A 16,045-nucleotide genomic window follows, 5' to 3' on the forward strand; every position below is an offset into this window, starting at 1 on the left:
TATTTACAGCAGCAACATCTTGTTAAATTCCGGTACGATGTTTAAACTTGCGTTTTCAAGCGCAGCACTGCACCGTCAAAGAGCTGCTAAAAGCATGACAAAGGAGGCCAGAATAACAAATAAAAGAAACAGAACTAAAGATGATGAAAAGGACACTCAGATTCAATAAGACTATGGAGCTGGTATATTTTAACATTTTATCATTGAGAAGGAAATGGCATGAAAATCTTTCAATTTCCCATAATCATTGTTTTGCATACGTATGTATCTTTTATCTCATACTATATTAAAGCTTCAAAAACAAAATTTTGCACGAATAATAATATAGTGCTTGCCTACTCAGCGAACCACATTACCGAACAGTTTATTAAATATTTTTACCTGAAACTTGTCATCGTTATAAATTATTAGGACGGAAAATTGACTTCAAAAAAATATTTTCGGTACATACACAAATTAACAAATTGCTAAATATTCCCAGTTTCCTCTTTCAAAACGCTAATAATTAAAAGAATAAAAATTCTTTTTTCCTTCTGTTTTGAGAAGCGTGGAAGTACAGTGTACCAAAATTAAAAACTGCACAAAATTTAGAATGTAGGATACAAATTAATATTCCTCCGCTAAGTATTCCACAGTTATGAATTTCTTTTTCCCCTAGGGGAAGCAATATACTAATTATCTAGTTAAAGTTTGATTCAAATATCAATTATGAGTTATTAAATTATTACTACAAAGAAATTGTAGCAGAATTATATTAAAATTATTTATTGGAAGCACACTGCAGTGCCTTATTAATCAAAATAGGAAAGTATTACAGACAGCATTTTTCCAGGTGAAAAAAATGGTTCAAATGGCTCTGAGCACTATGGGACTTAACATCTGAGGTCATCAGTCCCCTAGAACTCAGAACTACTTAAACCTAACTAACCTGACATCGCACACATCCATACCCGAGGCAGGGTAGCGGTCACGCGGTTGCAGACTGAAGCGGCTAGAACCGCTCGGTCACATCGGCCGGCTTTACCAGGTGTTAATAAAGTCTCAACAGACAGACTGAAGACTGCAGGTAATGCTTTTAGACAATTTTAACATTAAGTGTTTACGTGATTCTCATCTCCCTGCTGTAAGAAATGAGTAATACAACGACTAGAGACCATAAAGTTGGCACCACAAAAAGTTACCTTCTACAATTCCCATTATCACCTTCACCACGACACGCTCTACCATTGAGAGGTGGACAAATCATTTACTTTGGATTAAGCAGAAGGTAGCACAACGAATAATGTGAGTTCCGTGTATAATGACTTCTGGAGTACACGCTGCATCAAGTATAGACTGGCCTACATCCAGGACGCAGGCGTAGTGAAGTGACTTAACTGTGTAGGTAGGGAATATACTGTAAATCACCAATCTCAGGTTCGCTGGCCACTATGGAAAGAGCCCCACAACAAACTTTCCAACTTGTTTTCAGAACAAAATTTTAATTTTTAATTTAAAAATGTAAGCTTAGAATGGTACACAACTTGGCATTACCCATTTCTATAATTTGTCCATTGAACCACAACTGAAGTGTACACCGAGATTCCACATTTGTAAATGACATGTACACCGACGTAAAATTGTTTGCAAACTTTTAATACTATTTTAAACACATATAAAGAATAAAAGTTTTTTTCCTACTTTTCACTGTATGAGCGATGTTACGATCACGATAATGGCTTTTCTCTTGACTAATGTATTCAAACAGTACAACTGAATTCAACTGAGTTCGAATCTTATTTGCTAGAAATGAAATACAAATGAGCCCAACAGCACCACAAACGTTCTTTTGTATGTACAAGCCGTCATAACTGATTCTCGGACAAGCGCTATCACAATTATTGTATGCTTGCTGTGATCAGAATTATTGACGTACGTGACACACAAAAGTCATCACACAAGGAAGGAGTCATGTTATTAAAAGAACGAATTATTTTAAGTGTGGAGTGATCTAGACAGTGTAGAACCCTCCACTGCTACTGTACTTTGTAAAAGTGAAATGATACTACGTACCGTTCATATCTGGGGGGTTTCTAAAATCCAAGCTATTCAGAAAGGGGAGACAATATTGCTGTTCAGTTTGCCACGTAACATTCCACCAGTGCACCAAAGTCTAATCGCTGAAATACGGACGGAAGAGAACTTGCAGTTACAGTGGACTGGTGGTTCTTACCAGCCCTCAGTTCAGGAACACCAGGTGCGCCAAACCTAAACACAACCAACTAAGATGAATAGCAGGAGGATGCAGAAGGCAGGGGGAACTACTGCATCAAAGACACATATGTGTTTACACGGAACATGTGGCCTATAAACGTCAAAGATGTAATGTTAACATTTCCGTTGAAAAACGATTTTGGATTTCCTGTCTCTACAAGAAGAGTACAAGGGGGATGGCGATTATAAGGAAAAAACTGAATACCGCAACCAACAAAATGGTAACATTGTAAGGATCAGAGAGTGGAGTGTGAGAAGTATGAGTGTGATACTGATGCTCGAAAGTCTGTAAAGTGTAATGCCAAGGCTCATTGTAGACGGTGGGTGAGTCAAAACGTTTGGGTCAAATTGAAACAGATGCCCATAACCGATTATTATATTGAGATACGGAACCAATGGCTGGCACTTCCCATTTATTGTGGTATGGATAAACACATCATACACCACATAACAACAACATAGCTAATAATACAGGGTTATTACAAATGACTGAAGCGATTTCACAGCTCTACAATAACTTTATTATTTGAGATATTTTCACAATGCTTTGCACACACATACAAAAACTCAAAAAGTTTTTAGGCATTCACAAATGTTCGATATGTGCCACTTTAGTGATTCGGCAGGCCACAAGCCGATAATCAAGTTCCACCCACACTCGGCGCAGCATGTCCCCATCAATGAGTTCGAAAGCATCGTTGATACGAGCTCGCAGTTCTGGCACGTTTCTTGGTAGAGGAGGTTTAAACACTGAATCTTTCACATAACCCCACAGAAAGAAATCGCATGGGGTTAAGTCGGGAGAGCGTGGAGGCCATGACATGAATTGCTGATCATGATCTCCACCACGACCATTCCATCGGTTTTCCAATCTCCTGTTTAAGAAATGCCGAACATCATGATGGAAGTGCGGTGGAGCACCATCCTGTTGAAAGATGATGTCGGCGCTGTCGGTCTCCAGTTGTGGCATGAGCCAATTTTCCAGCATGTCCAGATACACGCGTGAAACTTGCCCGCACGCGTTCAACCGTTTCCTCGCTCACTGCAGGCCGACCCGTTGATTTCCCCTTACAGAGGCATCCAGAAGCTTTAAACTGCGTATACCATCGCCGAATGGAGTTAGCAGTTGGTGGATCTTTGTTGAACTTCGTCCTGAAGTGTCGTTGCACTGTTATGACTGACTGATGTAAGTGCATTTCAAGCACGACATACGCTTTCTCGGCTCCTGTCGCCATTTTGTCTCACTGCGCTTTCGAGCGCTCTGGCAGCAGAAACCTGAAGTGCGGCTTCAGCCGAACAAAACTTTATGAGTTTTTCTACGTGTCTGTAGTGTGTCGTGACCATATGTCAATGAATGGAGCTACAGTGAATTTATGAAATCGCTTCAATCATTTGTAATAGCCCTGTACTTCTTCAAACGACAACCGCCATATCAATGCATGTCACACAAAGTCTGGAGTGATAACAATCCCCTTTCCACACAGACTGGTGTCCAGCAGCAACAATTCTCTGTCCTGTTTGACTGATCCACATCACCTGCTGTTCCTGCGAGATGTGCTCCCACAGTTGTTAGAGACTGGACTCCTTGTTGCCTACGAAAGGATGTTGTTTCAGCCCTACAGTGCATAAGCCCACTTCGTTGTCAGTGTCCGTAAGCTCATGAACAACACACACCCTCAAAACTGGATTGGCAGCTGCAGTCCTGCCCCATGGCCAGTACAGTCATTGTAACTCATGCCTCTGGACTTTTTCCTCGGGGTTTACTTCAAGATTTCGGCGTGTGAAGCCCCCGCAGACCCCGCAGGTCCAAGCTGTCTGTCTCTTAACAAAAACGGACACCAGGCATCCCTGAGAGAGTGCAACAGAACTTCGTACGCCATTGCCATACATGCATTGAGACTCGTGGTCGCCACTTCGAACAATTACTATGAGCTATGTTGCTGTTATGAGCTCATGTATGCCCAGTATGCCGTCCTCGACAGCGAGTGTTTATGGCAGACAGGGGTAACATAAGGCGTGCTCCAGGGAAGTGTGATAAGACTGTTGCTGTTTTCCACATACATAAATTATCTGACAGGCAGGATGGCCAGCAATGTGTGGTTGTTCGCTGATGACGTTTTGGTTTGCAGGATGGTGTCGAAGACAATTGCGGTAGGTTGATACAAGATGACCCAGACAAAATTTCTAGTTGGTGTGATGATTGGCAGCTAACTCTTAATGTACAAAAATGTCCGTTAAGGGGGATGAGCAGAAAAACAAACCCGTAATTTTGGGATATAGATATACCCATAACACAATAAATATGCATTTCGGAACGTTGGTGCCCTATCTCAACATAATCTGTTGTGAACCTGTAATAATCACCTGTTTCAATTAGATCCAAAAGGTTTGAGACACCTTGTACAGTGGGCATCAGCAATGTGCAATGGAAGGATGATGAGGAATTTTATTCATATGAATATAGGATACTATCAACAGGAGCAGATAATGGTGTAATGGTAGTAGGTTATTGAGAGGAAGATAGGGCAGAGACTGAGCTACCATGAAAAGTTTTTACCGAAATCGTCAGCGAACTGACTTGTAAACCAATCGGGTAGAACTTTCAAATGACATTTATCCGGAATCATTGAGAAAGTGGCAGACAATCGACTCTTCCAATGTGTGTATAGAATCTATAAGACTACAGGCATTCGATAAAATTTTTGGTAAAATACCATCAACACAATCATGAAGACAGAAAGAGCAGTTAACTGCGACAACTATTGTATAATCATTTTAATATATCAGTGTGGTGTCACCGCCAGACACCACACTTGCTAGGTGGTAGCCTTTAAATCGGCCGCGGTCCGCTAGTATACGTCGGACCCGCGTGTCGCCACTGTCAGTGATTGCAGACCGAGCGCCGCCACATGGCAAGTCTAGTGAGACTTCCTAGCACTCGCCCCAGTTGTACAGCCGACTTTGCTAGCGATGCTACACTGACAACTACGCTCTCATTTGCCGAGACGATAGTTAGCATAGCCTTCAGCTACTTCATTTGCTACGACCTAGCAAGGCGCCATTACCAGTTAATATTGAGATTGTGAAGCATGTACAGTCAAGAGAGATGTACACCAATTATGGATTAAAGTTAAGTATTCCAGCAGCAACCTACCTTATTGGCTATATTAATTACATTGTCATTTTCCAGACCTCACGCCAGCCTGCGTGAGCTTAAAGTCGTGCATTTCGGCCTCCTCTAGCAACACGGTGTTGGTTGGCTCTTCTGCCAACACAATAATCAGGCATCCAAGTTTCTGACAAGGATAACATACATAAGAGCGGCAGAGAAAAATTGTGGTTGAATTACATGACGGTCTGTTAGCCTACAGGAAACATTACAGAGGCAAGTGTTGCAATGTACTTGGTAATGCAAGAGAGAGATAAGAAAAATCAAGAGGCATTTACAGGGTTCGTAGGCCTAGAAAAAGCATTGTACAAGAACCAAGACGGACCATTAAGTAAGGAAGACAAATAGAAAAGAGCTCACTTTACGGACAGTGTAAGGCTTTGGTGTAATTGCTCCCGTACTCTTCATTCTGTACATCGAAAAACCAGTTACTGAAATAAAAGGAAGGCTTGGGAGTATATATAAAATCAGAGTGAAAGGACATCAGTAATAAAATTCACAGATGAATTGATATCAATGAAAGTCAGGAAGAATTATAAGGTTTGTTGAATGAAATGAAGTGCTGAATGAATACAGATTATATACTAAGAGTAAACCTAAGAAAGACGAACGTAATAAGGTGTAGCAGAAGTGAAATTAGTCGCAAAATTAAGATAAAAACCGGGGACAGCGAAATATACAAAGTAAAGGGATACTGATTTCTTGGAAGCAAAATTACTCATGAAGGACGAAGTGAGGAGGATATATGAAGGACACTAGCAGAGGCAAACAGGGCGTTTCTTGCTTAAGGAAGTTTATTAGTTTCAAACGAAAGCCATAATTGGGAAGCAAAACCTAAGAATTAATGTCTCGAGCACAGCGTTGCATGAAAATTAATCATCGATCATGGAGAAATAGGAGAAGAAAAAAATCGAAGCGTTGGAGACGTAGTACTATAGGAGAATATTGAAATTGAGGTGGACTGACATAACAAGAATTTTTTTAGTTTCTCCACAGAAAGAATGAGGAAAGGAATATGTGGAAAATAATAAATGAAACAACTGGATGACGGACATGTGTTCAGACATCGGGGAATAACTTCTGTGGTACCAGAGAAAGGGTAGAGGGCAAAAGCTGTATGGGAAGACAGACACTGGAACATATCGAGTTAATACTTATAATTGAGAACGTAGGGCAAAAGTGCAGCTCTCAGATAAATAGACCGGCACAGGATGGGAAGTCGTGGTGCGTCGATCCAACCAGTCCTTATGAAAAGGGGGCATGCGAAACTCTTCAAATGCCACTGGAACTGCACCTTGCAGTATGTGTCCTCTAGCAACTAATTACCTCCGTCGATCAAGAAATTACTCAATCACCTGTAACCATCAGTTAACACGACAGAACCATCACAGCCGGCCGCTGTGGCCGAGCGGTTCTATGCGCTTCAGTCTGGACCGCGACCGAATCCTGCCTCGGTCATGGATGTGTGTGATGTCCTTAGGTTGGTTAGGTTTAAGTAGTTCTAAGTTCTAGGGGACTGTTGACCTCAGATGTTGAGTCCCATAGTGCTCAGAGTCATTTGAACCATTTTTGAACCATCACACCTTTAAGAAATACACATAATTTGAGATGATAGTACATCAAATAAGCTGTTGAAAACCTAATCAAGGGAAATATGTACAGTACTGGTATTGAGTCACGTCTTTCTTGCAGCAGTTCACCACGGTATTTTTCTCAACAGAATGAAATATGTCATTCTATGATTTCTTCAAGAAAAGGCAACATACACAAAACAATGACAGACCATAACAGGATGCCACAAACGTCACCTACTACAGACACTTCCATCTTCTACCTGTCTTTTAGAAATTATTAGAATAATTTATTAATAAGAAAGGGGCAAATATCTTGAAGGCTCCGTAATCATTAAAAGAAAATAAGTTCCCTTTCAGAAGAATGTTGCAGTCATTAAAATTATGACAGAGCACCTAAACTAGATAGTATTTGTCAGTAAGTATAGTCTGTGGTTTGACCGAAGCCCTTGTATTTATCACAATCTCCTATTAGCAAACGCTGACCACTATACCATCAATAGCTCGTCAGCTAATCAGCTGAAATCCTGTCCTACTGACAGCTATTGTCTATGGCATCACGTTAGTGTTTTGCATACTTTTAGGTTCTTTCCTGTGTTCCCTTTCGTCTCCAGTCTATGGTAACAACAAGGTAAAGGGAGGAAAGTGTAATTTAAATTAATGACTTCCGGCGACGCCAACAGGATGACTAAAATTGTGTCAGCTACAGACCAATCACTTCCTTTCCCTGTTTGCCTCATGTTTACCATAAACCCCCTATGAGCCAACCTATCTAAGGCCAATTACATTCAATTTCCCTTCAGCCATAAAACGTAATTTATATTTATGTACAGTAATTAACTGTTACAGGAGGTACATAGCATAAAATTCGTAGGTATTTACTCACATTACAACCATGGACCTTGACCTTGGTGGGGAGGCTTGCGTACCTCAATGATACAGATAGCCGTACCGTAGGTGCAACCACAACGGAGGGGTATCTGTTGAGAGGCCAGACAAACGTGTGGTTCCTGAAGAGGGGCAGCAGCCTTTTCAGTAGTTGCAGGGGCAACAGTCTGGATGATTGACTCATCTGGCCTTGTAACACTAACCAAAATGGCCTTGTTGTTCTGGTAATGCGAACGGCTGAAAGCAAGGGGAAACTACAGCCGTACTTTTTCCCGAGAGCATGCAGCTTTACTGAAAAGTTCGGAGTAGGTATTAAAATCCATGGAGAAGTAATAAAAACTTTGAGGTTCGCCGATTACATTGTAATTCTGTCAGAGACAGCAAAGGACTTGGAAGAGCTGTTGAACGGAATGGACAGTATCTTGAAGAGAGGATATAAGATGAACATCAACAAAAGTAAAACGAGGATAATTGAATGTAGTCGAATTAAGTCGGTTGATGCTGAGGGAATTAGATTAGGAAATGATACACTTAAAGTAGTGAAGAAGTTTTGCTATTTGGGGAGCAAAATAACTGATGATAGTCGAAGAAGTAGAGAGGATATAAAATGTAGACTGGCAATGGCAAGGAAAGCGTTTCTGAAGAAGAAAAATTTGTTAACGTCGAGTATAGATTTAAATGTCAGGATGTCGTTTCTGAAAGTATATGTATGGAGTGTAGACATGTATAGAAGTGAAACATGGACGATAACTAGTTTGGACTAGAAGAGAATAGGAGCTTTCGAATTGTGGTGCTACAGAAGAATGCTGAAGATTAGATGGGTAGATCACATAACTAATGAGGAGGTATTGAATGGAATTGGGGAGAAGAGGTGCTTGTGGCACAACTTGATTAGAAGAAGGGATTGATTGGCAGGCCATGTTCTGAAACATCGAGGGATCACCAATTTAGTATTGGAGGGCAGCGTGGAGGGTAAAAATCGTAGAGACCAAGAGAAGAATAGCTAAGCAGACTCAGAAGGATGTAGGCTGCAGTAGTTACTGGGAGATGAAGAAGCTTGCACAGGATAGAGTAGCATGGAGTCTCAGGACTGAAGACCACAACAACAACAAACAACTAAAATGGAAATCTAACATAGTTGACACTGTGAAGAGATAACTCGACAGGTGTTTTTTAATAAATTTCTCTCTTTATTGACCAGGGAGTCATAAAGGTTCCTCTTTTACTTGTATACGTTCCATTACGAGATATGTGGCTAATTTTTAAGCGAACTCGGCTCTTTCTCAAATTATCTTTATTACCCAGAGAAGAATGAGTAGAACCATTTGTAAAATTAGTGCGAGGTCCTTCCCCATTAAATTGTCTAGTTGTGAACATTTACCACTGCTCCACAGTTCACAGATTTTCTCTTGCGGATAGTTCTAACCAACTCTGTATTGTATATCACAGTAAGTGTTCACATAAGCTGTCGTAATGGCCTCCGGCAAGGACTGAAAGTTCTGCAGTTCATGAAAGGATACAATGCTGTTGAAAACTGAAAGTTGATGAAAGGAAACAATTCTGTCATGAGTTTGAAGCAACTTGAATGCGTAAGAAACAGGAAACCGTTTTCTAAACACGACCCTAACAGTTTCTGTTCGGTAGCTCCTGGAACTCTACTCATCATTTTGTAAAAGACAAATACAAAATAAGTGACTGACATTATTAGCTTCATACTTTTCGATTGGTTACATATGTACTGTGAATATAAGGAGTTTACTATGATAACATTGTGTAGATAATGCCAGAAGAGTTTGCCATTGCTTGTACATCAGCATTGTGTTTTTAAAGCAGCAGCTTGTTTAATTGTTATCGATTCGTTTCTTACTTACTTGCGTTCTTACTTTTTACTCTTCATATGTTATACTGATCTACACTGAACAAGCATTTGTTTGTCAGAATGGTAGTGATACATTCCACAGCCGTGCTACAATTATTCGTGCAGTGACCTATGGAGCATGTATACAATGGATAAATAAATAGCATTCCAACTACTAGAGTATATAATACCAAAAAGCAATGATGTTACAGTGATCATTCATAAGAGTCACATGATTATACTGTGACTCGAGGCAGTTATTAAATCAAGAAATAAGACAACCACGATGAGATGGGACAGCTGCGACTGAAGTTCTTGAACCACTATGTGTGCTAAGGAATAATGGAACAATAATAGGCTACGTACCTGGATTAGCGGTTTTGAAACGGTAGACCGTCAATTCCGGATCAGATCCTGAAAAGGAAATTAATACAAATCTCAGTGGAAAAACTGAACATGCATTTCACGCCTTGCTATAACATTGTTATTCATGATTATACACAGAATTATAAAAGAAAAAAAGTAAAATTTTTACCTTTAAAGGAATTTCGCTCACTGAAGTTAGTCGCTGTGGCTACTGTCATAAAAATGCAGATAGATAAGCTGATGCTTCTGAGGACCATAATGAAAGAACGAAAGTACTGAGCCAAGAAAAGATATTTTCCCTCCAGATATTTTCATAAAATGTGCGCACTGTTGAACAACCTGTAAGTTTATGAATAAATATAGTTACGCAAATAATTTCATTATTACACGTTATATATCAAATTAACTAGTAAAATTAATGTTTCAACCTAACTTAGATTACGTTACATAACAAGACTCGCTGTGGCCAATATATGCTAACTGCTCAAATATTAACCACAAATTTTTCCGAAGCAGCTGAGTTATCGTAATGCTATTTACATCTGATTAATTGTGAGAAAGTGCTAAAGCAGAGTATCTGAAGGTGGGAGGTAGTACCGTTGATGGTACAGTCGCAGGGCGTCCTAGCTTCAAATACCAGGGCGTGGCACTGCCGTCAAATAGGAGAAGTTTGGATGATATCAACGATAAAAGTGGCCTGACAAAGCGAGCGGCAAAACAACTAAATTGTATCCTCTGGAAAAGCAATATAACATGCAGAACACAACATACCATCTATCAGTTCACTGTCGAAAGTGTCACAACCTATGGAGCAAGGTTGTGGGGTTGCGGTAGCTTACAGACTGAAAGACCTCCTGCTGGCTGTCGAGATGGATATTTCAAGACGCATTTGTGGCTTTTCCACGCTTACTCATGTTACAACTGACTATCAGAGCGATCATGGACGTCAATAGTACAATTTTAGACTGCACAGAAAGAAAGGGACCACTCTAGTATAGTCAAATGGTTCAAATAGCTCTGAGCGCTTTGGGACTTAACTGCTGAGGTCATCAGTCCTCTAAAACTTAGAACTACTGAAACCTAACTAACCTAAGGACATCACACACATCCATGCCCGAGGCAGGATTCGAACCTGCGACCGTAGCGGTCTCGCGGTTCCAGACTGTAGCGCCCAGAACCGATCGGTCACTCGGGCTGGCCTAGTATAGTTACTTGCTTTGTATGCCCGATACAAGATGGCCAAAACGCAAATGTCCACAGACTCCCCATGAACTGAAGAAGAAAATTAATAACTAAACAAACAGTTTCAGCTATCATAGCGCACAAGATATCGTATGAAAGCTAAAATGTATACATCGCAAAAGGTAACAGTTCATTTACTTCAGATGTCTTAAGAGTTACACCTGGTGTTGTAAGAGTATGATTTTGTAAATGTTTGACGATTCGACACAAATGTAGGTCGTTTTCTATATTGTAACCCCCACCCTCCACCCTGCCCCCAAGTAAGTGTTTGCCTATACCAGTTTTTTTCATATAGTAATCAGTCAGATTAGAATCTGTTCAAACCTTACAGATATATGTACAAATATATATTCACACATTCATTTTAATTTTCGCATCATTGCGAAATTGTGCATCACTAGTTACGCGTTATTTCCATTAGACCTACTTCAGACCGAAGCGAATGGAGGCTAATGCAGCAGAAAGAGCATCCGCTGACAGCTTTCCTCTGTCCATCTGTTCACAACAATTCGCTTGCACCCGAGACCTGGCGTTTACCCTGGAGCGAACTCACGGGAACGCGAGGCAACTAATGAATGCTGAACCGCTTTCAGTAAAACTATACTAGAATGACAATTCATACAATTTTTAATATCAGATCAGCCCTGCACACAAAAAATTAAACCCTTTGTCAAAAGAAACGGGAACTTTGTTTGACCAGAAAACTTTATGTGGCGTACACCTTTCTTATGCTCCACTACTTTCAAATAAGAGAAAAGGAATACGGCAATGTACTGTTGTAACTGGACACTCCATGCGGTCAGTCGTAACTCATTGTATTAGGCCATTTCATCAAATATCTTGTTTAAAAATTAAACCTTAATTTATGAATCACTACGAAATAAATATTATGAGGCAGCGAGTTGTAGAAATAAATGAATAACCACCCACACTTCCTCTCTTCACTGCACTATACGGTGGCGGGGAGCACTTGCGCCCGCTCCGCCGTAGCAACAGCCTCGCTACAGCTCTTGTACCTCCCCCCCACCTCCCCCCACCGCCAGCCATTCTCCTACGTGTCTGGCCGAACTGCGTCAGCACCACGGGGAAGTCCCAGCGTCTGTCGACACGCTGACCGCTTCCTGTTGACAAACCGCTGTTTCGCAGTGCTAACATATTATCTCACAACTTCCATGCTTGCAGCAACAGCATCTACAGCGCGTCTGTCAAAAAACGATAACTTCTATCTATATCTACATGTTGTTGTTGTGGTCTTCATTCCAGAGTCTGGTGTAATGCAGCGCTCCATGCTGCTCTATCCTGTGCAAGCCTCTTCATCTCCGAATAACTACTGCAACCTACATCCTTCTGAATCCGTTTAGTGTATTCATCTCTTGGTCTCCCTCTACGGTTTTTACCCTACACATTTCCCTCCAATACTAAACTGGTGCACCCTTGATGCCTCAGAACATGTCGTATCTACCGATCCTTTCTTCTAGTCAAATTGTGCCACAAATTCCTCTTCTCCCTAATTCTGTTCAGTACCTCCTCATTAGTTACGTGATCTACCCATTTAATCTTCAGCATTCTTCTGGAGCACCACATTTCGAAAGCTTCTTCTCTTCTTGTCTAAACTATTTATCGTCCACGTTTCACTTCCATACATGGCCACACTCCATACAAGTACTTTCAGAAAAGACTTCCTGACACTTAAATTTATACTCGATGTTAACAAATTTCTTCAGAAACGCTTTTCTTGCCATTCCAGGCTGCATTTTATATCCTCTCTATTTCTACCATCAGTTATTTTGCACGCCAAATAGGAAAACTCATCTACCACTTTAAGTGTCTCATTTCCTAATCTAATCCTCTCAGCATTACATGATTTAATTCGGCTACATTCCATTACGCTCGTTTTGCTTTCCTTGATGTTCATATCTGCATTTATATCCCGCAAGCCACCCAACGGATTGTGGCAGAGGGTACTTCGTGTACCAATATCATTGCCCATTTTTCCCGTTGCAATCTCGAATGGTTCGCGCAAAGGACTGTCGGTGGGAAGCGTTCGTCCGGGCACGAATCTCTGATTTTACCTTCACGGAGTTTATCGAGATTTACATAGGAGGGGGCAATAGCTGTTATTTCGAAATGGATATACAGGTTTTAAGGTATCGTAGCATTTATTACATTCAATTTACAATTATAAATAACACATCAACTGAAATAGCAACTCAAACAGTTTCGTTTGTACAGCTGTGCGCAAAGGGAAGAATATGGAACGACCAAGAGTGACTGAAGAACGTGTTGAGGGAGTGACAGTCTCTTACGCGTCGTCCCAAGAAATCAGTTCGGAAGTCTAGTCGTGAATTAGCAGTTCCAGCAACGTCTGTGTGCAGACGTTTAAGAAGACGCTTACAACTACGTCCTTGTCGAAGCTTTAATGCCTACGGACTACGGTTTACGTGCCGACTTTACAAACGAAATGCTGCTGCATGACGATAAATATTTTCTGGATGCTGCTGCATGACGATAAATATTTTCTGGATTGTGTAGTCTTCAATGATGAATGGACATTTGGCCACAGTTGAAAGGTGTACACACATAATGTGAATTGAATGTTTTGTGTGTCGTATCCCGGTTTGGAAAGAAATCGCCTATTAGCTCGATATGTGACGAAAATGCTCACAATGAACACTTCAAGAAAAACTGTTTGAGTTGGTTTTTCTATTGACCTATTATTTAAAACTGTAAGTTGAATGTAATAAATGCTACAAAGCCTTAAAATCTGTATATTCATTTTCAAACACCCTGTATATTTCTTGACTCTTCCAGGAACTCACGCTCCCGGAACGGCTAATGGTAAACCACAGCGTGATGTAGAACGCCTCTCCTACAACGTCAACATCTGGAGTTGCCAGAGCATTTGTCTGATTCTTTTACGCCTACGAAATGAACCTGTAACAGAACACGCTCCACTTATTTCGATCTTCTCTATACCCTCTATCAATCCCATCTTCAACCCTATATGGCACGAATTCCTGACTGACGAGCAATATTCAAGAACTCGTCGAACGAGTGTTCTGTAAGCCACTTTCTTTGTTGATGGACTACATTTTCTAGGCATTCTTCCTGTGAACCTCAGTCAGGTTTCTGCCTTATTCACAATTCATTTTATGTAGTAGTTCCGTACGCATACGCTTTAACATAATATCAAACTTCCTACGTTATTATGTCAAGTGGACAGATCATTTTAGTTTCAAATATATTTTCGCTTCACGCCTGCCCATCCTTAAGCTGCTTTTGGTTTCGTTTTGGGCTACGCGTAACTTCGCAGTGTGCCTCTCTTTTCTTTATTAGCCGGCCGCGATGGTCTCGTGGTTCTAGGCGCGCAGTCCGGAAACGCGCGACTGCTACGGTCGCAGGTTCGAATCTTGCCAAGGGCATGGATGTGTGTGATGTCCTTAGGTTAGTTAGGTTAAAATAGTTATAAGTTCTAGGGGACTGATGACCACAGCTGTTAAGTCCCATAGTGCTCAGAGCCATTTGAACCGTTTTTTTTCTTTCTTAGGAGTTTTCTAGGATGGTCGTCGAACCGTGGTTAATCTATTCTGCCTCTCGCACTGGGCACATTGCAAACTGCAAGTGACAGGAACTTGAGGTAACCACCTGTACTAGCCATATAGCGGTCAGCGAACTGGACCACCCCACAGCTTTCATGTGCCAAGTCAGCCTTGCCAATCATTCGCAGTTTCGCAAACAGGTGGTCAGTGTTGCGCTGCTGCTGCTATGGTTGTCAAAGTGTAAACATGGTTGTAGCTCAATTACTTTTGCCACATATAGTTTGATAAAAACTTGCCTTTGCGACGTAATTTTATTCAGCCAAGGGTTGTTTCAAAGAATGCTATGAGCTTCATCAGGAGTACATTTAGTCATACTTTGTTTTATAAACGTGGAGTAATGTTTTTTACGCAGGAGGAAAATTATGAGTGATCCATCAATTGCTAACATCCAAGTAGATTCCAAGTAAATGGCATCAATGAAAGTCAGTCATACATTTCACACGTGTTTGTTTTGATTGCACTGAAACAATAACAAAGTAGCTTCTTCCTATCTGATTAATCACAGCAAATATTGAAAGCTATAAAACTCGCCTGTGCTTTTCCTCTGTTTAAACTGAAGTCAAGATATTACTGGCGGCAACAAATATTAGACTACGGTGAATAAAGTTCGCACATTCCACAGGAGGAGACGGATACGTATCGTCCAGGTAAGTGTGGCAATGAATATGCGATGCCCCATGACTGCAGCTTTGAGAGTGTTTACTCTACATTGGAAAAGTTTAAGTAATTTGGACGTACCAGCGAAACTTACACGTTAAGTACGATGGACCGCCTAAACTCCCAGCAGCAAATAACAATGTGCAATGACGAAAACATAACTATTTCATTGTCAGATAGCGAGACAATAAGACAGGGAATTATTTTTTCTTTCTCATTTTCTACAGAATGTTTCAATCGGAATCCTTTGATAAATTGTTACCGCCTTCGTTTACGTCATGGTGACACTCACAGCCTAAGACGGCCAGCGACGAGCGCCTGAGAAAGCTGCGCTTCTGCAGTCTATCGTGATCCTGTCATTTGTGAACTACACGTCATTTATCTTTCGAAAAGGATGTTTACACGCTGTGTGAAAAATATGAGTTTTAGAAACTAAGAAACT

The 16,045-nt window shown here is 40.8% G+C and overlaps 1 protein-coding gene across 1 annotated transcript in view; it reads right to left on the bottom strand.

Moving 5' to 3' along the window:
• LOC126100897 (CARD- and ANK-domain containing inflammasome adapter protein-like) overlaps positions 1-10,465 on the bottom strand; it is a 37,257-nt gene extending 26,792 nt beyond the window's left edge. The window contains exons 1-2 of the mRNA XM_049911563.1: positions 10,275-10,465; positions 10,106-10,153 (exon numbers count right to left, since the gene is read on the bottom strand). Of these exons, the coding sequence (XP_049767520.1) occupies positions 10,106-10,153; positions 10,275-10,362 (136 nt within the window). The 5' untranslated portion in view covers positions 10,363-10,465. The remainder of the gene's footprint in view (positions 1-10,105; positions 10,154-10,274) is intronic.
• Between the last annotated feature and the right edge of the window lie 5,580 nt (positions 10,466-16,045).

Source organism: Schistocerca cancellata, chromosome 9, assembly GCF_023864275.1.
Source record: "Schistocerca cancellata isolate TAMUIC-IGC-003103 chromosome 9, iqSchCanc2.1, whole genome shotgun sequence".
NCBI classification, from domain to species: Eukaryota; Metazoa; Arthropoda; class Insecta; order Orthoptera; family Acrididae; genus Schistocerca; species Schistocerca cancellata.